The following is a 23,443-nucleotide window of genomic DNA, read 5'->3' as shown; positions in this document are numbered from 1 at the left end:
TCTTATTTTATTATTCTTTGTAAGCCTGTGGCATCAAAGGAACAGGCTGCCCTCACTGCTCTCACAGCTGCTGCCTCTGTCTGTGCTGTATATATGCTAAATTAATTGGAAAAACAGGGACAAAAGGGCATTTAGTTTGGGTCAACCAGTTGGACTACAGCAAATGCATGACAGGCTTAATCATTGTTTTTTGCCAAAGAGCAGGTTGGCAAGGGAGGCACTCCAGCCTCTTCTGATGAAATCTGAACTTTTTTGAGTGCTTTTGGAGGCAGGATGCCATGAGAGAAGGGTGTTCATGCACTGCCCAGACACTGTCATATTGACAGGGTAGGATGATGAGGAGCGTTAAGGCGGGTTATTTATCTTTTGTCAGCTGTGAACTCAGCTTTCAGCCTTGGTTCATCACAGCTTCATACACGTAGCCCGAGAAGGCACCACAGCTCTCCCTTCACAAGAATAAGGTACTTAATTAATGTGGTCCTGTTAAATGCATCAGTCTCTGGTGCCATGCTAAAAGCAAACATATGCAGCAATCTTTCTTCTTTGCCCCAAAGTTTTCTGCATCTTTCCTGGGAAGCGACATCAACAAGAAAATGCTCCAGAGGACCCAGATGACTTAATGGCTTACAAAGTTTGGGTTTTCTAAAATTACTTCTGTATAAACGTGCAATCTTGCACTCTCAGGAAGAGTAAGCTGTCAAATGAAGGGAGTGGGCACAATGTTAGCTCTCAACACTCTTTTTCCAATAGCCATGTGGTTTTGAATGATTCAGCATCTCAGTATGTCTTACATATTGCAGCAAGAATTAATATGTGATACACAGTGTGCGTATTTCACACTACTTAAAGTGATTTTCTGCTGAACTCCATGGGGAAAGGGTACTGAAGGATGTAAAGATTAAACCGAATATAAACTCTTAATAAGAGTGGTCAGAGAAATGTTGCTAATAATGGTTACAGAGAAGAATTCGTTTCCTATCCTTTTTCTTTCTGGGCACTTGACTTTAGTGGAAGTTATTACATGTGCAGCCCAGTTGTTATTCTTCAAGAAATGAATGTGTTACCTTTACAGTATTTATCATTCGCATAACCTGGCTGTTTTGTGTTTGTTTTTGTTCCTTTTTTTTCCTCTTCCAGGCCTTCTGCGTTATCAAGTAGCCCGACATACTCAGAGCTTCCGTTCCTTAGAATTTCCCCACACCGAAATCCTGCTGCAACATCGGAGTCTCCCTTCAGCACCCCGCACCCCTACATTAACCCATACATGGACTACATCAGGTCCCTGCACAGCAGCCCGTCCCTCTCTATGATCTCGGCAGCCCGCGGACTCAGCCCAACAGACGGTGGGTTAAGACAGACTTCCTGTTTTCTGTCATTGTAGCAACTTGAGTTATATTAATCTTGTCAACATTTTCCCCCCTTGTTCAAAGCAGCTTCAGCAGGTTTGTCAGACATATTCATTATGTCATAAATGTTTCAATACTTCATCAGCCGATCACGGCTCATTTGTACATCTCACAAAGGTTGAAACTTCGGGGAGAAGAAAAAAAAAGCTCTGCCTCATTCAAAATTTAAGCTGGAAGGGTGGCGTATGTCTTGTGACATTTTTTGTTTGTGGAGCTGACCAGGATGTGATTCCAAACCCCCAAGAAATCTGTTTATCTGCAATGATTCAAGACAGACTCTTCACGAGTGTAGATCACTGTATTACCATGGAGTCCTTCAGGTGTGACAGGGTTGTTAATTAAAAAAACATTTTTCAATCATGTAAAGCGTGCACTGACTTGTTGTATTTATTCAATAGTTCTGTTAAGTTACGTAGAATTATTTCACTTTACCCTAGCCAATGATAAGTCCAAATTAAATGATGCTGATGTAGAAGAGGCTGATGATCAGGTCTAGCCCCTTTAGTTTAAATGATGGGGAGTGTACTTGACATATTGATACTTTAGGTCTTGGTGTGACCATGGCTATTACTTTGTGGGTGATTTGGGTTGAAATGGACTCCTGTGATCACTCTTGTCATTACTCTGGCACATTTCCTATTAATTTCAATGGAATTTTGCTGAAGTGAACAATGAATAGAGTTGCAAAAACGATCAGTCTTGTTAGCAGTAGGTTTTTCAACAATAGAGTGAGTAGTTTAACATTTGAAAATTGTAGCATTTGCTGAAGAGAGCTAAAATACAACATACTCCCAAACAAATATGTAGTGAAGATAATTAAACTATGATTTTAACTATCGGAAAGATCTTTCCAGTGTATGCAGAAACTTACCAGAGTTAAACTGCCTTTAGCTGAATTTGAAAAATGAGCAGTGCACCCTATCTAAAAGGATAACTAATTACTCCTCGCTTATAAGAACATATACCTTTACAGTTAATCCATTAGTTATGGGCACATATTCTTATGAGAATAAATTTTAATGACCTATTGTCAATCAAGGTATATGGCATGCAGACAGGGCTTTCCTAGCAGCACTTTGAATGTTGTATGAATCCTTGCTAATTCTACCCTTTTTATTCTAACCAAAATATTGAACCAGAATATTTTGAAAGAAAAATTTGAATGCTCTGAAATACATGTTTTGACTTGGGAAGCTCTGGAACTTTTGATATAGGATAAACATGGTAGAGCTATAATGCGATGGCATAAATTGGGAAAACTCTTGCAACATATATTTGGGCTTTTCACAAAAGCTAATATGCAGAACACTTTACTGTCTTTCTTTCAATAATCATCAGGCCACATTCCTGCAGAATTTCATTTATGCTTAAGGTATGCTCCAGCTGCACATAAAAAGAAAAAAGGAAAGAAGTCCACCTGTCACACAACCATATGACATTAGCCTGTGTACGTTCTCGGTCTCAGGTATACAATACTGAACTGACTTGCATAGATGTAGCACATAGTACTGTCTGAGATACTCTGGGGTATCTGACCTGACACCCAGCTGGTACTCCAGGGAGGCAGAGATTGATCTCCTAGAGGTGTTTTGCCATATTCACCAGGCCAATGGTAATCTCTCTCAAACCCTACAATGCCTCAGGATAGAATTTGTTTCCTGGTTCTGACACCTAAATTTAGGCCTCTACAGTATAGAAATCTGTCACCTTGGTGTGCTGGTTTACCTTTATAGTCCAGTGAGATCTACATGATGCAGTCAGTGAAGCTGTTTGGTTGACCCAAATGCAGACACTTGCATGTTACCAGCTGAGTCCAGAGCTCCAGCATAACTATGATGGTGCTAAGAGTCATCTGTCTACAGCATAGGTGTTTGGTGTCAGTTTGGGTCTGTGAAATACCTTGCCTTGATCCAGCTGCCACCTCAGAAAGGCAGTTTTCTCCTCTAAGGCCTGTCTCATACCTGCTGGCTTCATGTGGGTGCCTTGTGTACCCAGGGGCTTTCAAGATGGCACAGGACACTCGGGTGTGGACAACATTGTTGGATACTCTATCGTAAGGCTCATTTCCTGAGCTTTAAATGCTGAGTGTATACACAACCTTAGCCTTTCATGAGTACAAGATAAACTTACTAGCTTAAGCTTCTTTCTCTTGATTTTAAACAAATACATCTCAGTTTGTTTCCCCTGGGCTCACAGCTCATCTTTGATCAGTTACCGCACGCAGCCCAGGTGTTGTGCAGCACCTCATGAAAACAGAGTAACTTGATGGAGGCATTGGAGATATTTCAGTAAAACAAATATGTCTTGAAAAGCTGTTAAATTTTTTCTCTGGAATCCATAGTTTGTTGTGTGATCAGTCAGACATACAATGAAATACTTTTTTCAGGTGTAGCTTCCTGTGATCAGATAGTCCAAATCACCGCTTGGGCACTACTAGAATGCAAATAAAAAAAACCCCTGTGATTTAAGGAGGTAGATGTACGTAATGGACGAATAACAATGGACACCATGGCTTAAGTCATGCAGCATTTGAACTATGAAAACTTGTAAGTTGTTACTATTCTTCTGAAAGTCATAGTGAGATTTCTCTTGCTACCTTAATTGCTTTAGGTCAGTTAGGTAATTAGGTCAGTGTGCTCTTGGGCTCAGTCTGACTCACAAATCTGGGGATGGCCAGGAGCCAGAGCAATCTGGAACATAACAAAGAGCAGCTTCATGTTCACTACAAGTCTTGCCAGCTGTAATTAATGACTACCACAGCAGCAGCAATGGTAGAGAATCTTCTGTCTTGTCACTTCACCTTACCCAGCAAAATCAGTGGGCCAGTGGTGGCTGAGGAGTCCTCTGAGTTACACAGAGGGTTTGGGGTAGGAGTAAGGACTGAGTTATTGGTGTGTGTAGAGCAGAGTGCTCAAATGAAGCTCAGCAGTGACCACAATGCAGAAGCAACTGCCTCCCCTTGTTAAAAAAATGAGCAAAGCTGAAGCTACCCAGGAATAAACAGGAGAAAATTCAGGGCTGCAGGCCTTCCATTTACCCTTCATTTACCCTTCATGCAATACATCATTTAGTAGGCTAATTTTTTATGTTTGAAGAATGTAGTAAGGAATGATCTTTAAAGAGCACCAGGGCATTTTTCAGCATATGGAACATTTAGTAATACAATTATGTCCTCACTATGTTTTCTGCAGCAGTTCATTTGCAAGTTTGCAGCCAATGTTATTGCTAGTTAACCCAGACGCTTATGTCAGAAAGCTCAGGAAGTATTTTAAGTGTGTCTGGAAAGATATGGTAGTTGCCTACTGCTATTAAACTTTTAAAATCAGTGATTCAGTGTGAGTTATTCCTCTTTTAAAATTTGGTCTGAATACTTTTCTTGCCATTTCACAGAAAGCGGTGATGGCTGAAGTAGACTATATTTAACTGAGAAATTAATTTGTAATTTGGAAAAAATAGCAACAACTTTTAATTTATATCAGCTCATTTTTTATGCCATTTCTGTTCCTGTTTGATGTACTTGTATTTCTCTGAACCTTTCCTGAAACTAGTTACATATAACATTATAATATCAAAAGCACATTCTTTCATTTTCCTTGGTAAAAGTAAAGTCAGATTATACACTTAAAAAATGCTGTTACTGAATAAACTTCTCTCCAAACTCCAGTGCCATGTTTACCTCCTTTAAGTTTAAATGTTGATTCTTTCCTTCTAAGGTTTGTGTTTAGGATCTGATTCTCTAATGAACATAATTTATCCTTTTTAGTAATCGTGCTTAAGTAACAAGATTCATGTTATGGTGGTAATTGAAATAATTTCAGCTTAAAATATTGTGTTTGTCCAGAGCTGCCCATTAGTTGATGGCAAGCTTGAAAACTGCAGGTGAAGAAAAAAACAGCACATTATTTTTACAGGAGAGGAAGGCTAATGTAAGTCGTTATCAGAAGACTCATAAGCTCACTGACAGGGTATAGAACCTATCTAGTCTGCAATTTTGACTCTGCAATCATACTCATATGTCAAGTACACTTACATATGAACTTTGAAGAATGGGATGGCTGTATTCATTGAGTTTGATCTGTCCTCCAAAAAACCTTCCCCTGTGCTGTTCATGGTATATATTGTGAAAACATACTTTGTCCTCCTTTATTCCTAAACTTATACGCAAGCTGCCACTGTGAGTGAAAATTTTCTGATCCTCTAAGCAGAGACTCCAGAAACTTGATTGCTTGGAGGAGTTCAACTGCTGTTACCTTAGAGACTGGAGTCCTTTGGGCCAGTGATGAGGTAAATGGGAATAAAGCTCCAGGAAGGTTTTCCTCCTTTTTTTTAATGTCACTGAATAAATTATACTGGTTTCCATTGCTGTCAGCCTGTCTTTTTTTGAGTCACTTAATAATAAATATTAAAAAAAATGAGATCACTGAACCCATTAATATTTTATGCCTTGCTGTTTTTTGAATGGTGTCTTTGCAGGATCATTGGTTGAAATATATTGACCAGTGGTGGCATACTGCAGACATTGCATTACATTAAAAAATAAACAAGCTGTTTTAATAGCCAGAGAAACCAGCAATGTTGTAAAACTTTCCTTCTCATTTACCTTACGTCATTAACAGTGGGTTTTTTTTGTTGTGTTTTTAGCTCCACATGCTGGCGTCAGCCCAGCTGAATATTATCATCAGATGGCTCTGTTGGCCGGCCAGCGCAGCCCCTATGCAGACATCATTCCTTCAGCTGCCACTGCAGGAGCCGGTGCTCTTCATATGGAATATCTTCATGCCATGGATAGTAAGTGACATTCTCTAGAAATATAGGCAGTCCTACAAAGGGAACCATGTGGGTTGTTCCTGGTCAGACCCAAAAGGCCTCCTTGCAAGTAGAGAAGTGGGGGTCAACGTAAACCTCCTCATGAGGCTGGAGGGCCAAAGGAGTGATTGCCAAATGTACAAGGGTTACATCAAGTCTGAAAGTAAACTTTGAAAGTAAGTAGGGAGAGGAACAGGACCGCTTTTGAAAACAGGTTATAAATTATATTTCCAGCAGAGCTTGAGTGCTTTTGAAAATGTCCTTTTTTATTCACAATCAGTAGTTCACTTCCATCATCAGGGTGAGTATTTCCCTGATGAGCTCCCTGTTAATAAAAGGTTTACGTCTGGTTTTCTGTTAGGAAGGAGTGCATGCTCCCCTCCTTTTTAGCAAGAGGTATCCATGCTTACAATTTTTATATGATAGATGAAGAGACTTTGAGACCACTTCTAAGGTGAAGCCGTTTGCTGAATTCTCAAGGATCCTGTCTTAGTTTTCCCTAATATTACGAGCCTTCTCTACCCACTTCAGCATCTTTCAGAGCTCTCTGTTGAAGGAGGAAAGGAGAGCACCCCATTCCGATCTGCTCACAACTGCTGCTTTTGATCAGCTACAAGGGATTATGCAGAGCACTCCCCCATAATCACACAATGCTTACATGCTTTTTGGGGTGTACTCAGTTCCTTCCGATAAGGGAAATAAAAGGTGGTGACAATAAAAGGTGGTCACTGTTGACTCTTGCTTGGTAGTACGGAGCAATACAATAGCATTAGGCCACCTTGTTTTCCCACAGCTTTTTAAAAATCTTTGTTAGCATGCAGTTTCTTCTTCCCTGCCATTGGCTGCTGATCTCAAGGAGCACAGGAGTTGGGAGGTTCGCTTCTGGAACACATGGGGATGTAGATAGCTACCTCTGCAGAACATATGCCTGGGAGTGTGAAGTAGTTAACTGATCAATGATTTTGACAACAATCAGGCAAGACAAATAGTTTTGGAACTGGGCACAGAAACCACTTTCATTCTGTTACCTTGATAGTGAAGGATTTTTTAATTCAGTTTCTGTTATCAGTCTCACTGCACTGATAGTGTGCATAGTGATCTTATAGTAATATAACATAACTTGAACCCACTTCAGCAACATGCTAAACTCACACAAGTAGTCTAGACTTGAACCAGAAATTAATGTGCAGGCTTCAGTGCTTGAAAGCTTAAGAATGTGATACTTCCTGATTTGGATTTTGAGAGGAATAGGGAGAGACAAGGTATGCTGCAGATTAACTTGATGCATATTAGTAATATCTTGCAGAATGGAAACTCTGTTATGCATGGTTCAGGTAATGTAAATCTGCTGCTATGTTCCAGTTGCAAGGATAAATCCCCAGCTCCTATGAATAGACATGGCTTAATTGAAGTAAAGGGATCATAGGATCATAGAATAGTTTGGGTTAGAAGGGGACTTTAAAGGTCATCTAGTCCAACTCTCCCTTCAATGTTTTTGGTTTCTGAATGTACGTAGGTAGCAGTACCAAACCACATATTTGGATGCAGACTTGATTGAATGGGTCTATTCAGTACAGAGGAAGATAGATACCAAATAGATGCCAGAAAACAAGAATAACAGAAGACATTGCAGTACTCATAATGGCATTTGTGCAAAGGACCTTCATGTGTTAATAGAGATTGTGCATGCTATACTCTATATAGAATTACACCTTTTGCATCCCAAGAATGTTATCTTTTTACTTAAAGGAAAATGTTTTGACCTTTGCCACTAACTTCAGCCCGTTCATAAAAGGTACTTAAACACTATCTCTAATAAGGATATTTGCTGTCACCAGATTTAGCTGCAATGTATATGAAACATGAGCTTTAATTTGTTTTGTGCTTGTTTTTAAAAATTAAGATCACGCATTTGAGATTCATTGTAGCAGCAACTTTTCAATTAAGGATTATTTCAGAGCTAAAGACAAAAAATGTGTAGCACCATTATGCAAATGGGTTATTTTTAAACAGTAAATAGAGAATTAAAATAAGAGTGAATCCTAGTAAGGTCACTCAGCTCACCTTCTGTATTTGATGAGAATGTGTTTAGTCAGGCAATAGCTGCTTTTATCTAAATAGAGTATGAAGTTACCCTTTTACTTTGTAAAAACTAATTAAAACTATCTTAACTTGCGTGGGTATACAGTAAATTAATTGTCATTAAGCAGGAATCTGAATGTCCTATCATTCATCATGTTAAAGAAAACCCCTTTCTTCTTTGTCAGAATTTTAGATTAGAAACAAGAACAAAACAATTATCAGGAAGCCAATATTAAGACTTTTTTAAAAGAAAAAAAAACAATAAGAATGCCCATGTTTGCATTTAATAACAAAGTACAGTGATCAGTGCAAAGCAATGACATTTGTTTGGATCTTTCTTCTTAAGGCTTCGTATGGTGATCTTAAAAGTACTCTTTCGCCTTTGCCCAATCTTGTCAAAAGAAGAGAGATTGGTAGTTTCCCTCATTATCTGCTGTCAAATTCTGAGCAAGTTGACTCAACTCACTCAAAGGCTGCTGCTCATTTATTCCACACAACAACCAGATAGATACAAGCAAGACATTGTTCTTCTTTTGTGAAGCAAGTCTGTCTCCTAATTGTGTGTTTATACAGCATCTAGCACAGTAATTTGGCATCTCTACCCTCTCCAGGAGTACAAATAATAATTCCAACACCAGCATGCACTGTGCACAAAGCCGGTTACATACAGTTTGTGCAGTTTTTTGCCTTATGTTTTGTTATGTGGTGCTGGAAAGCTGATTTCAAAATGGGGATGATATGAATGGGAGAAGCATTAACCAGAAAGTTAAGGCTAGCCTAAAGAGCAGTAGACTTCTTGAAGCTCTAAACTTCGCTGTCCATGAACTGCCTAATACATTGTGGAAGTATAAGGCCAAGATTGCATACACTTGATCGTTGGTTTTGCTCATCCTGTCCTGTGTGGCATGAAAAGGTGACCAGAAGCTAAAGCTTTTCTGCAGTTTTGGTGTTGATCTCAAAGGGTCAGATGTGCTGCTTTTAAGTATAACATGAAACCAACTAGGAGGGGAGTAGGTGGGGAACACAGTGACAGTACCACGGTGGCAACAACTGAAGTCCTTGTTGTGGCTGTGAAGATACTGGATGCTAAAACTGTCTTTTTAAATTCCAAAAATCACAGCCTTTTGGGTTTAATACCTGCATTTTTCACTCGAGGAATATGTTTTACTCTGCTTTTAAATGGTGTGCAGTGGAAGGCAAGCATGTTCTCTGAGGTTTCTAGATTCATCCTGAGAGCATTAATAGACTCACTCTGATTAACTTTTGCCTATGCTCACTCAGAATGAGAAGGTTTTCTTTTTCAAAGATATTCAACACTGGCCTGCCGCTTTTGGCATTAGAGACACTGATAGCAACCCTGTTGACAGAAAGAATTCAGCCAGCTTGAAGAGTTAAGCCATTGTGTGAAACTTTGGATTTGATTTCTGATTTTCAGACACAGCTGGAGAATGAGGGTGGAGTAGCAAAGCCGTTCCTTTTCGTCTCATACTGATGACAGATATACCATTTTGAAAACTGAGAAAAAATTTGTGACAAACTTTCATGAAGTGAAAACAAAGTTTACGCATCTGTGACCAGAAACCAGAAGGAAAAGAAAGAAAAAAAGCTTCAATGTAAAAAAAAGAATCAAACATCCCATGTTCACAGCCTTCAACAAAAGCTAGTGCCTGAGACAGGTTCAAAGAAGTTTGATTTAAAGGGATGGAATAAAAAAGGTTTGATGAAGTTTGATTTAAAGGGATGGAATAAATGATACATGTCTGAAGATTGCCTTATAAATGATTAAGCAATGCTAAAAACTTCAACTCAGAAACCAAATTCATAGGCAAATGTGCTGGATGGCATATTCAATTTTGAAATTTATGATGGAGATAGATATCTGTTATTTTAGAATTGATCTCCATCCCAGGAATAAGATCTTTTCTTTTGACACCTGCTAGATTTTTTGTCGGCACACTCAAGTCTTTTCTATCAGCTACTGAATTTTTATTACTATAATGTCTACTCCAAAAAGGTGGCATTCCTAAATAAATTTTCACTGTCACCTTCCATTTGCATGCTTTGACAAAGATGATGTGTTTTTTTTCAGCACTCGCAAAGAGTTAAATGGATTTTTAGTGAATCAATGCTCCTTAATTTTTAGGTTTTAAAGCATTATTGAGTGGGGAATGTAATGCTTTGGTAGGAGAATACAGTGAGCAGATGAACATCTCAAAATACTAAATAAATATTGAAGTGTTTCAGTTTAAAATAAGTGCCTGAGCAAGGCTGAAAAGTTTGGTTTAGTATTCACAGACACTGACAAATTGTGACCTATTCCTTTTTATAGTAACATACTAACTGAGACCGATGCAATGCTAAATGAATGGTTTAGCAAATGTCCTGCTGTGTAATGAGTGGTCAGCTCATGCTTAAGACTTCTTAGGCATGTGAAACCTAATTAGACCACGAAGATCTGGAAAAACAGTAATTCCATTTAATTGTATTTTCAGTTTTGAAAGTCATGGCCTCCCTTGCAGTGAATCCACCTCTCCTGTGGTCAGACTCTGTAGAGCTCTTGAGGAGCCTCCACTATTGGCTCCCACCGTGAAGCAGAAATATTCCCTTTTTGCGGGAGCCTGTTGGCTCTTAGGAGGTTATTCCCACCCTGGGTAGATGGAGGGGACTGACAAACTCCCAGATCTAGATGGGGCACTACCTGGAGGAGAAGAGGAAGCCCTGGGAGTGCTGTGTGGTGTGGCTTAAGCCCAGGCTCTGCCCTGTGCAGCTGGAAGGAGCATCTTTCTCCATCACTGGCCATGGATCTGGTGTGTCCCCAGTAGAGCGCGGACAGGGATGCCTTGGAAGCAGCTGGCAGGCAAGGGGGAAGCTTAATGGGTGGTGGGTGGAGAGGGGCCTCTTACAAGAGCCCTAGCATGACTTAGGCAAGGGGTAAAGGAGACAGGCTCAGTCCAGAAAGGGCAGGGAGCAGGAGGAGGGAAGTCACTATCACTGCTATTTTTGAGAATCCTCAGGGTACCGCAGGGTGTATAAATTGCCCTCCTATGTCAAGGGTAAGAAGTAATTTTTCAAAAGTGTTTCTTCTGGAAATCACATTTGAAACTGTTCATGCATGGCCATCAGTCACACATGGTGACTCTCCATTGTAAATATAGAAATTTAACTACGTCTTGCATATCAAAAGAGAGGGAGCTGTGCTTTTCCCCTCTGAGCATCTCTCTGCTTTCTTGTGGGCACTATGAGGGCTGTGCCCAACAGTTTGAGGGAAACATAATTGTGTTCATAGGACTGCAAACCGCTGCTGTCATATGTAGCACACCATTAGGATGGCTGGTAGTAACACGTGATACTGTGGTAACAGAGCTTGAGTAACATCTCATTTTGCTGATCAGGCAACGTCTAGCAGGTGTTCCTTGTGCCTTTCACTTCCTGTTTGACCAGGAGCACCCATACTTAGCTATTCCCTTGTAAAAGAGACGAGTTTATTTACCTTCAAAGCACTTGAATTATATCCTCAGCTGAGGCAAATTACATTACTGCTACTGACCTCAGAGATGTTCTCATTTGTGCTAGGTGAACAGTCAGCAGAGGAGAGTTGTGGATGAAAGACACAAGTGCAAAGTATTACTGTTTTTATTTTACCATGACATGTATGTTATATTTCCTTACTAAATATGTTGCAGCTTCTTATAGTCGCTGCTGATTGTTGGGTTTTGTTTTAGCATGAATAAAAGATCTCTGCCTTTGAAAGACACGAAGCACAGCACTAATAAAGTATCAAACAGACACAGTACAATAGCAAGCTCATAAAAAGGAGATAAAAGAGATTACAAAAAATAACGTGTAGTAGCTTTAAGAAGAAATGAATGACTATGCTTAAATTTTAAATGATGAATTAAGAACATGAATATTCATTGGAAGACTGAGGTAGTATGGGCTGAGACCTGTTGAGGAGATGGAACACAATTGAAAAGAAACCTCTGTATTAGCCAAATACCAAAGAGAATGGCCACCCATGTTGGCTGGTTGAGGCCAAACTAAGCACAGATTAGGTGAAGGACTATAGACAGAGATCTGATCACACAATCACAACATCAATAAAGTGGCAGCTTCTAATACCAGACGAATACCAGGTGAGTCTAAGTGGAGCTGGTTCGGCTCTTCCCCTGTTTTAATGTTGGGTACATAAGCTTAAATACCATATTGAGAAGAGGTCCTGGGCATGAAGCAATGAGGAAGAATTAGGAAAAGCAGACCCGCAATGGAGTCTTGTGGCCAACTGTGAATTATTAGCAAGTGACAAAGAACGTCAGGAACTCTGGGAGAAGTAGCTGTAAAGTAGGCGTCAAACCCAAGACCAGTATGATCCTGGCTGTGAGGATCATTATGACTCAGTCCTTTACTATAGGTTAAAGGGATTAAAACGGTAGAAGCAGCAGTACTATTAAAGAAAATAGTTCAGCACGCAGTGGGGAAGCCAATTCTCTTCTTCTCGATCTGAACCAGGATTGAAAATAATCAAATAAAGGGAAAAAATTTGAGGTGATATACCTTCAGTAGGGACACAGAGAGTTGCGTTGACATGATAAAATAGAGCAGAAGAGGTAGAGATTTTCAGAGGAGCACAGAGAATTTAGAAAAGTAATAAATATTTATTTAATTGGTATCTCTATGATTGTCTTCTCTTTGCTGCTTTGAAAAGCCTAATCTCTAGTTTTAAAGAAATCTGGCAATCCTAGGCCCTTGTGCACTCCAGTACAAGAATACCATGGGATCCAGAACAAATTCAAATAAAGCCTGCTGTTTCTCAGTCTGATGCTGTGAATGTCAATTTGACTTCCACTGATAGAACTGGCTTTTATAGTGTCTTTTCAGTCCTGATTTTTAGTTTTGCATCACATATCAAGCAGGCAGAGTTATGGTCAATGGAGGAAATGCTGCCTTCTCATTTCTACACTATATTTTACAAGTTTAGCTTTGGCTGTATGTATTAAAGTGGTGTGGGTTTGGGTTTGATGGTAGCCCAGATCTGAACCACTATCTCATTCCTCTTGGTTGAATTAATGATGTGAATGTCTGAGAAGCCATCAGATTCATAAATCACCAGAAATGAGAGGGATAACTCATAAAAGTCTTTTCCTTTTGTTTAGCAATTTATCATTTTGCTTGCACATTAATAAACAGAGTTCCCCTGAGGTAAGCCACAGGAAGATAGATTTTTCTTCCTAATTTTCCTCAATCATTGCCAGTAGATCACAAGTGGAGAGAGTGGGCTTGTCACAGCATGTTGGTGTCTTGCGACTCCCTCTACCCATCACTGATAAAAAATAAATGTGATTAAGTGCCCTGATAGATAATTATTTGTGTTTACATAACAGGCGCCAGGTTTCCGAGTCCAAGATTGTCAGCCAGACCAAGCCGAAAGCGTACTTTGTCCATATCCCCCCTATCTGATCACAGCTTTGACCTTCAGACCATGATAAGGACATCTCCAAACTCCTTGGTCACAATTCTCAATAATTCTCGTAGCAGTTCCTCAGCCAGTGGTTCTTATGGCCACTTATCTGCAAGTGCAATAAGGTAAGAATAGCATTTTCAACCTATATTTTATATTTTCATTCTCCTTGTCATGTACACACGTGCAAATGTGAACGTATACTCAGATCTTTAAGTAACTGGTTTGCTTTGTGAATATGTGTATTTTGCAGTTTCTGTAATGTATGTTCACTGGAGATTAATATAAAGTACAAAATACTTTTTTTTCTTGTTTAGAAAGGTAACCCCAAGTGACTTTCTGGCATATTATTGTCCAGTGCAGATAATACTCCATCTGACCAGCAGTAACAGTGTGTGTATATCTGCTCAGAAATCAGTTTTCAGAGAAGAAGCTTTAGGATAGATTTGTGACTTAAGTCACTTGAGTTCTTCTGGCTGTAGATATAACAGACAGTGAAATATTCTTGCATTACAATCATCAGAGAGTAAAGCACAAATGCATGGTACTTTACAATTAAAATGTTTGGCTAGAACTTATTGGCATTCGTCTCCAAGACTTTTTCATATTTTAGTTCATATATTGAAAGATTGGACTTTCTGTGGCTAAATTATCCTTTTTGGGGGGGGCAGGGGGTATCAAGGAAGTGCCGTTATCATCCAATACCATCAGAAATGCTGTGATTTTCACTTGGCTGCTTCACTTGTGTGTGCAAGAAAATGGTTGTTCTGGAGGCAGAAGAACAGAGTAGCAAGGGAAGAGGTGGGCAGAAGTTGTACAGGAAAGGGAAGCAGACAGGGCACAGGGAGAAGGAACAAAAGCAAGAACAACAGAAAAAAAAAAAGGAGTGAAAGAAAATGAGGAGAAGCAGCAGAAAAAATGGAGATGCAACTGCAGAGCATCCTTGTATTTTTTACTTTGCTATATGTTAACTGAGACAAGCTCCTTTGGTATTCCAAAATAATTCCTCCACATCTCCAGAGTCTCAGAAAATACTGGTTTTGCATTTATGACGCTCAAACAGAGAATCGTCCTGGTCCCTGGCTTAAAAGCAGCCTCTACCTTTAATATGCAGTGAGACAATGCAGCATGTCCCCACTGCAATTTCTTGAGATCTAAGAGGCCCACTTTTGGCAAGGCTCAGACATGCCTCTCCAACAAAAATGACACACAACTTCAAAACCTTGCTTTGGGGTTTTGCACTTTTGGAGGAAATGGGGCACACAATTGGTGAGTTAGAAACTTGCCGAACACTGAAAGTGACAACGCTGTAAATATTTGGTATTAGTGTAAGTACTGTTGGATTTTTTTTAAGCACTTGTTTTCAATATTTGTGATTCATAGCTCTGATGTACTTGAACAGCTATATAGTATTTTACAGGTATGATATCATAGCTCTGCAATACAACTCTGCAATTTTTGTAAGCACGGTCCCAATTACGAAGCTCCATAATGTGGAATATGATGTGATAGCTGGCAGCAGTTTTGGACCACATCTGTTAAATACGTGTACTATGTGGAGGTGTACTGTCCCCACTGTCGTCAAGATGGGATGACATGTCAGTTACTAACCTCCTTTGCCATTGCTTGTGACTTTGATAAAGCAAATAGGGCATGAAAGTTGGCATCGTCTCCACAGTGGAGTAAGTCTTCTCTCCTTTTCCTCCATAGCTGGAAATGATGGTGTGTGTTTTTGACAGACAGAATTATAAACCTCAGCGCCATCCCTGCAAAGCCGGGGTCAGATAAATAGTTTTGTTGAAGTCAGTTGTGGAACTGGAGTGAGTTATGGGCAGAGACTGAGTAAGGGTGCTAAGGAGTAGAACACTGAGTCTTGTGAAGTGGTGTTGCTGAAGAAAGCAAGGCTTGTGTGACAGAGCCTGTGGCTGACTGAAGCTTAAAGCACTTCCTGGCCATGCTTTCCAGGAATGCGTAATCCAAAATTTCACACCATTTTGAATTAATATTTTTTTCTTTTTGATAAGAGATGCCCATTCAACATGAAAAGTGGGAAATGTTGTTCTCCATTCTCCCCAGTGGAAAGGAGGGGAAGGGAGAGAGTGAGCGCTTTTTCCAGCTTTGCCATTCACCCTCTAACTTCTCCCATGTGCACCTGTCTATAAAAGAGCTACACCAAAATAAACAGTGACGTAAGATATTAAACTCAAGGCACATTTCATTGCTTTAATAAATTCCAAGACTAAATAGCAGCAAGACTGTCAGTAAAACTTAATTTATTGCAGCTCACTGTCTTGTAAATAATGCATTTAGCACGAGGACTGCTGTACTGAATCAAACCATGGTTCATCCCATTTAATATCCTGTCTGCAACAGTGATCAAGTGTAGAAAAAGCTTTTCCTAGTTTAAAATCCCAGCTTCTGGAAACTTGCAGGTAAGTCTCATAAGAGTTGCTGCAAGAAAATGGTACAGTTCAGCAGGCCACTAGATGGAATTGCAAGACAGGAAGGATTTGTATTTTAGGCAACATCAGTAGCATTAACTATACTTCACATTACACCGTCCTTCTACTTTTAGGTCTTGTTTGAAACCACTTTTAACTAAGCCCTAACACTTTACACTTGGCAGCATTTTTTCATGGTAGATACCTATCTAATGCTGAGTATTTCCAAAAAGCATCAACAAAGTTATTAATTTTTCAGAATGAGGTTAGGGAAGAAGAAATTTTTCTGTACAAACTAAAAGACCTCTTGCTACCTCTTCACTGAGAAGCTACAATTTGCCAGGGATGTTGCCTAGATGGTTTAGACATGATCTTTGCTGTTCTTGAGAAATTGTCCCATTCAGACAAGTGATAAGACCTTAAGAAGTTTCTATCAGTGTGTGTTAAATAGACTAAGCGTTCGGCATGTTCCAGTCCAGGGCTCACAGAGAGGAAGGAGGGTCTTTCCCTGCAGCTGCAGCTCTGATTGATCTGGTACCTCCTTGGGAAGCCTGTGGAGGCTGAGCTGTCTGCCCAGCCATAGCAGCCTTCCCTGAACGTGAAAAGGAGAGTGATCCTCAGGGGAGACAGGAGTCAGAGCAGGAACTGTCCAGGTTAAGCAAGCTGGGACAAAATGCTTTCATATAGCACAACGTAGGATTTCACTAGAAGAGAGAAAAAGCTGCAAAATAAAGTGTGCCGAAGGCAATCATTAAGGAGAATGAAGGTACTGCCCCCTTGTGCTTTGATACCATCTCTAATTCCAGGGTTGCACACGTTTTTTTCTCAGGGCCCCTGCCTGCTTCATTGCACAGGCTGAACATCTTCCCTGGCTCAATCAGAGCCTCAGGATCCTGCCTCACCCATCCTGGGCAGCTGTAAGAGAGGAGGGAGCCTCTTAGCTGGTTGGTTGCTGCCTGGAGGGTAGACCCTGCTCTTGCAACACAATCCCAGCCTGGAGCTGGACAAACTGAACTAGTAGGAGGTGACCACCAGCCTCATACAGTTTCTCTTCCGGAGGCCCAGCCTACCATTCTTAATTCTGCAGAGGAGCCTAATTACTCACAGCCATGACTTGAAGCTACTGGCAGCTGTTTTGAACATTTTGTGTGCTGTGTCATGTTAACTAACCCAGGAGATCTGGTCTCCATGCCTGAAATTGGGCAACCACAAGTGGCACTTTTTGATTCACGTGCCTGTGCAAAATGAGCCTTACCCTTTCACCTCAGAGGGAGGCTGAAAGCATTAATGTTTTGGAAGCACTTAGATTATGCAGTGATGAGCACTGTAGAGATCAGGAGGGTATCAGTAATTATGTATTCGCTGGTAGTTTAAATATGATGGAACTAAGGCCTATAGGCAATATTCTGGGAAAGGAGAAGCAAAATACCAGAGACCCTCCTACTGAAGACTATTGTGCATCTTGTGCAGTGAACGAGTTATGAATCCTGCAGTGGGGAAAAGGGGTGCGTGGCCACCTAACTAAAAGCTGATGAGTCAGCACATGAAGGTATGGGCAGGTTTAGTTCTGGTGTGTTCGATTTTGTGGCCTCAGTATTCTTTTAACTTGTTTTTGCAAAGGTGCTACTTGTGTTAAGAAAGTGTCTCCAGGGCCTGACTAGTCTTTGCATTGGCTGAAAAAAGTACGTCCTGTGGCTAAAAGATTACATCTCATGCTTCACACACCTTTTCAGCATAGGACCCTCTATATGAGCACTGTGCGATGTTTAGGATGAAATAATGCAAAAGGAGCTTCTTTATGGGCTCTGTTTTTACAGAGCCAAGCACAGAAGAGCTCTGGTCCTTGACATGGGTATTACTGCAGTTTGAATAATAAATAATAATAGTTTAGCACAATCCAGATAGGGCTTGACTTGGCGGGTGCTTTGTCATTGTCAGCTGGCAGTGTAATGCTGTATCCTGACTACTGGCTGAGTACTTGAAAAGAAGATGTCGCTCCTGCTGACAGCTAATAGTGGATCTCCTTTAACACACCAGGTAGAGCTTTTACTTTGTGCATTTGAAAACACCTGGTTTAGGTCTCAGCTGGGAGAGATTATGCAGAAAGGAGGCATATGAAATAGCATCAAATGAGGATAATCCTTCATTTGACATTTACTCATTTGGTTACCTGCCTTAGTCCTGCAGTGCAGCACCCCTGCTATTAATCTTTTGTCAGGATGTACTTAATGTTATATCTGCTACCTGTGACAATTATTAGACTTTGCACTTCACTAGCACTTCTTTTTGAAAGGCAGCATGGCCTAGAGTGAGTATAGAGGGGGTAATCACTTCCCATGATATTAAGAGTACCAGTTCAAAACCTTTACAAAAGATTAGCTAGTCTTTAATAAACACAGGAGGCTGGGACTTCATGTTCTATATGATCTGAAATTTGGAACCTCTGTATTTTTCTAGTCCCTTAGCAACTCCACAATACCAAATTTACAAAGTCAGTTTTCGGAAAATGAGCTGAATTCCCTGTCAGCCACAAGGTGTTTAAATCAGGAGTAGTTCCACCTACTACAAGAGACTTTCTTTGGGTTAGGCACTTGTAACTGCAAATACAGCTTAGCCATCTCATAATGTGTTAAAATTCAGTTTCATGTGAGCACAGGAGCCCTTGGGAATCTCATCCAAGGTTTGGAAGAAACTGAGGAAGCACAACTGAACTTTTTTTTTCTTCCCCCCCAGGCTCTGCCCCTGCTTCCCTGATGTCATCAGAATAAGAAGGAACAATTAACATAGTGTGGTTAATTACAGCCAGATCCTGGTTGTTCTGGCTCACATCAGTTTGCTCTGAGCTGATTTGAAGCTGAGTATCAGGGAACGGCAGTAAGGATATTTGCACAAAGAGTACTAGAAAAAGATAGCCAGGTTTGTAGGGTGAGCTTAGGCAGCAGTGGATTAATGTCAGTGAAGAAGACAAGAGTGTTCTTCTGCAAGCAGGTGTTGGATTTTTCCTCACTTCATATAAGCTCCTTATATAGAGTGTTTGTTGTATAATTAGTCAGTGCCCTTCTCTCTGAACTGTTTCATATCTAGAGACAAGTGACCGTATATTAATTTCTCCAATTTTCTTTGGCAAACATGGACAGAAAAGCAAATAGAAAAATAAAAACAGAGTTAAGATATACAACTGAAAATATAAGGTTATCACAGAGAAAAGTGAAAGTATCTCCAACAGAGAGCCCAACAGTCTATTATGCACTGTATACAACAAGCAAAGAGTGTCCTTTTATCAGGTCTAAATTATCAATTTTTTTAATTTAACAGAAAGTCTCATAGTTGTAAGACAGGGAGCCTTCTTGGTCTCAGTCTTCCTTCTTTATCCAATGTTCTGTATTTTTTTCATCTCCTCTTATTTGTCTTCTTTCTGAGACAAATGGTTGTTTCAGTCTGCTCTTCGGAGAGTTCTTGCACTGCCATTTCTGCTGCTACTGTCAGAAAGTCTGCCTCTACTACATGCAATAATATTCCAGAAGAAGACCAGCAATTTGCATGCACCATGATTTTCTGTGTTCTGTTTCCCATTCTGTTTGTCTTAACACATTTTTGCCATAGCTTCACGTTTATCAAATTTTCATTCCTACATTGAATTCTACATTGAGACACGCAAGTGCTACTTGTGAATTGGCTCAGATGATTTAGAACTGGTATATGAGTAGTTCAGACTCTTCTTCAGTATTGCTATAGGTCTTGCTGTCTGTATTGCTCATTCATCTGGCATACTTGGCTCTAAAGATAACCTTTTAGCTGTTCACCATGCTGCTCAAAATAATTTTTGTCATATATGCAGATTTCATTTTTTCATTACTTGATTCTATGCCCAGATTACTGACAATTGCACTAAAAAACAGAAGACCCCATCTGAGAATTTGTATCTAGCTTTTACTAAACACCAACTGCTTAGTTCTTTCATTTGATTCCTGTTTTAGACTCTAAGCCTAAAGTCTGTATATTTATGTAATTAATTCTCTGTAAAAGGACACAATCAGATGCTGCTTAATGAAATGAATCTTTAAAAGGACATGTTTAGGGTAGAACAGGTACAACACAATATATTCAGAAATGTTTTGCAAGAAGTTCCTTATGATAGTATCACAGAATAGTTTGGTTTGGAAGGGACCTTCAGAGGTCATCTAGTCCAAACCTGCTGCAATGAGCAGGGACATCTTCAACTAGATCAGCTTGCTTAGAGCCCCATCCAGCCTGGTCTTGGATGCTTCCAGGGTTGGGGCATCTATCATGTATAGGATAAAAAGTGTGTTAATTATGTGAGCATTAGAGGTGTTTTTCTGTTTTATTATCACTCTTATGGGAATCTGCCTAAGTGAGATGCAAAGCGGAGTGAAAGCTTACTTGCATTAAAAGGTCTCTAGTTAATTGCATATAATATGTTGTAAATGAAGGCTTAGTTGCAGTTCATACTAAATCAAATTCAGACCAGGTGTAACTCCACTGAAACAGGTTCTATTATGACTAGACATGTCGTATATGTGCAGCACAGGGCTTTATTCTCCGTGGTCTTGTACTGTGTATGGCTAATCTAAAGAAGGGAATATAATGCTCTATCATGCCATAATAGCTTCATTTTATACCCTCTTTCAAGAAGTGTGAATGGCAGAGAAGTGCTACAAAGTGAATAAAAATGAAATTCGTCAGTATTGCAGAAAGTTGCATCTAATTCAGGCTCTGATGAAATGTAATTCTGCAGCTAACCTCCTACAGAAAAGTCACATAGATTATAGCATGGTGACATTCAGGGAGATTGTTTTGGAGATGACCTGCATCTTGCATTAGAAAGTGGTGGATGTTTTTCACCACAAATACACATGAACGGCAAGATTTTTGCCTTCAGAAAGTGTATAAGGTAAGAGGTCAAGCAACATAAAGAATATAGAGTATGCAGGCACATGTTGCATGCACATTTACCTGTACAGATACCCATATGTACAAGTGTGATGATGTATAGATGTATGCCTGACAATTTGAAGCATCGTGCTCCAGACTGGTTCAGTGTTACTCAAAGAGTTTAAAGTCATTGGACCCAGTGGATTATTAATTCCAGGAAAGTTCTGCAGCTAAGATAAGTGTGCTGGAGCTTAACACTTCATTACTTCATTTTCAGACCCTAAACCATTTTTTTAACACTTTTAATATAATTAATGATACCAGTTTTAGAAACCCAAAAAATGCTTAGCTGTGAATTTAATTCAAAATCATATTTGCCAGAAGTGTCATGAGCGTGCAAGGAGGGAGCACAGATGAATTATGCAAGGTACTGTTAATACAAAGTCCAGTTAGGATACTAAGGATTCCTGAACGGGAATATCCCCGTGAGAAGGACAAAGCTGTCTGAGCACATAAGGTTAATCAGTGTGGCTCTGCTGCTCTCTGTGAAACTATTCCATTTTGCTCCAGCATATGGCAATGTATTTGTGAAGAAAAATTTCACCTAGCCTAGCAGATAAAACAGAATAGATAATATGGTAGGTTGAAGAGAAAGTATAAACCACAGACTCTGTTAATTTTAAACTGGTAATAGAAGAGTGAAATAAAGAGGTGATGATGTATGTGAGTTAAACACAATTGTAAAAATATGACTATTGTCTGATGAAAACTGGAAAAAAATAGTATACCATATGCTATACTTTATTAGATACAGGATACATCTTTTTTACAAATTCAGCTAGATGACTTGTCTCTAAGTTAGTGATTTTTTAATGAAATGTGTCAACATTACAAATGCAGAGGGATATTCGTGAAACCTAGTCAATTTTGAAAAATTATTTCAAAGGTTTTCAAGTCTCATACCTGCCGTTAAGATCACACCACATGTCCGGTTTCATAGTCACAGTCTGATACTGTTTTTCCCCTGTGCTTAAGTGACAAGCCACAGAAGCAACCAATGTCTTGTCTCTGTTGTCTACTCAAAGCTCAGTGTTGTCAGTTAGAAAGAAGAGGGAAAATAACAGAATTTAAAGCAGAACTCTTCTCTCATATTACTAATATATTGTGGGTAAAATGCTTCTAACAGAAGTACATTTTTACAGTCTCCCTTACTGTAATGCCGTTTGGTTTTCGTTTTGCATCTAAGATATGTGAAGCAGTAAGAGTTTCACAAATCTCTTCAGGGCTGCAAGGTTTCTGAGTGCATCGTCGCTCCTGTGACCCGAGCAATTTGTCAACAGTCACTCTTGCAGGTTGTTTCCATCAGGAGGAGGAGGAGATTACAGAGTTGGAAACAATTTTTTTTTTTTCCCCCACTTTTGTTTGCTTACAAAGACCATACACAAATTCCTGTTTCCACCAACTCAAAGAACAGGAGACAGTTTTCATATGTGATGTTCCTGGCTGCTGCTTCTCTTCCAGGTCCTGTCCAAGGAGAACTCATTGGCTTTCTCTCTTCTACATCTCTGTTGGGATCAGACTACAAATCTGTCCTGCTGATTATTCACAGCTTTCCACATCTGACTATGCAATGTTCCTGGCTGTATATTACGTATTTCCATCAAAATATATACATAAACTTCTGTGTATGAAGTCAGCTCATGCAGACCCCCTCTGCTCCCATAGCTCAACTCCCAGCCACCCTTACTTATATCCCATGTTTTGGACAGTGGCTACTACATGTCAGTTTACTGTGGGATGAATGAAGCTGTTTCTTACATTACTCCTTATAAAAAAGAGCATTTGAGCATGTGAAAAGCAGTATCTCATCACTGTTAACTTAATTACAAACTTGTATTATGACTTAATTATTTTAAGATTGCCATGTCTGTAGGGCCCAGGATTTAGGACAGCATTTAAGGACTTGCTGAAGTCAGTCGCTGGAGAATGTATTTCAGAAATATTTAAGAGTTATTAGGAGTACTTTCCTGAAGAGTAGCTTGGTACGTTTGTGAAACAGGAAAGGTGCTGGTTTGCCCCTTAACAACATTCCTAAACAATAAAAAATGACTATGAAAGTCCAATTCAAAAACTAAAGGTGAAATCCTGGCCTGCTGGAAGGAAAGGATAAAAACTCTAATGAATTCAGCAAGTCTAGTTATTCACCCAACATTGATTAGTGTGCTTCTGCACACTGGTTCTTGGTTTCACTTCCCCACAGGCTTTATGCAACTCTTAAGGGAGAGCAAGACAAAGCAGTGTCATCTGTACCTACCTGAGCATGAGACAGAAGCAGCCAAGGTGTTGTCCTAATACCTGAT

The 23,443-nt window shown here is 39.8% G+C and overlaps 1 protein-coding gene across 8 annotated transcripts in view; it reads left to right on the top strand.

Annotated features, from left to right (window-relative positions):
- Window positions 1–23,443, top strand: part of GLI3 (GLI family zinc finger 3) — a 214,224-nt gene that overhangs the window by 138,269 nt on the left and 52,512 nt on the right. For all 8 annotated transcript variants that reach the window (XM_071804776.1, XM_065830829.2, XM_065830828.2 and 5 more), the window contains 3 exons: window positions 1,138–1,343; window positions 6,048–6,194; window positions 13,673–13,874. In XM_071804776.1, the coding sequence (XP_071660877.1) occupies window positions 1,138–1,343; window positions 6,048–6,194; window positions 13,673–13,874 (555 nt within the window). The remainder of the gene's footprint in view (window positions 1–1,137; window positions 1,344–6,047; window positions 6,195–13,672; window positions 13,875–23,443) is intronic.

Source organism: Patagioenas fasciata, chromosome 2 (genome assembly GCF_037038585.1).
Source record: "Patagioenas fasciata isolate bPatFas1 chromosome 2, bPatFas1.hap1, whole genome shotgun sequence".
Classification (NCBI taxonomy): domain Eukaryota; kingdom Metazoa; phylum Chordata; class Aves; order Columbiformes; family Columbidae; genus Patagioenas; species Patagioenas fasciata.
This window is presented reverse-complemented; position numbering and strand designations above follow the sequence as displayed.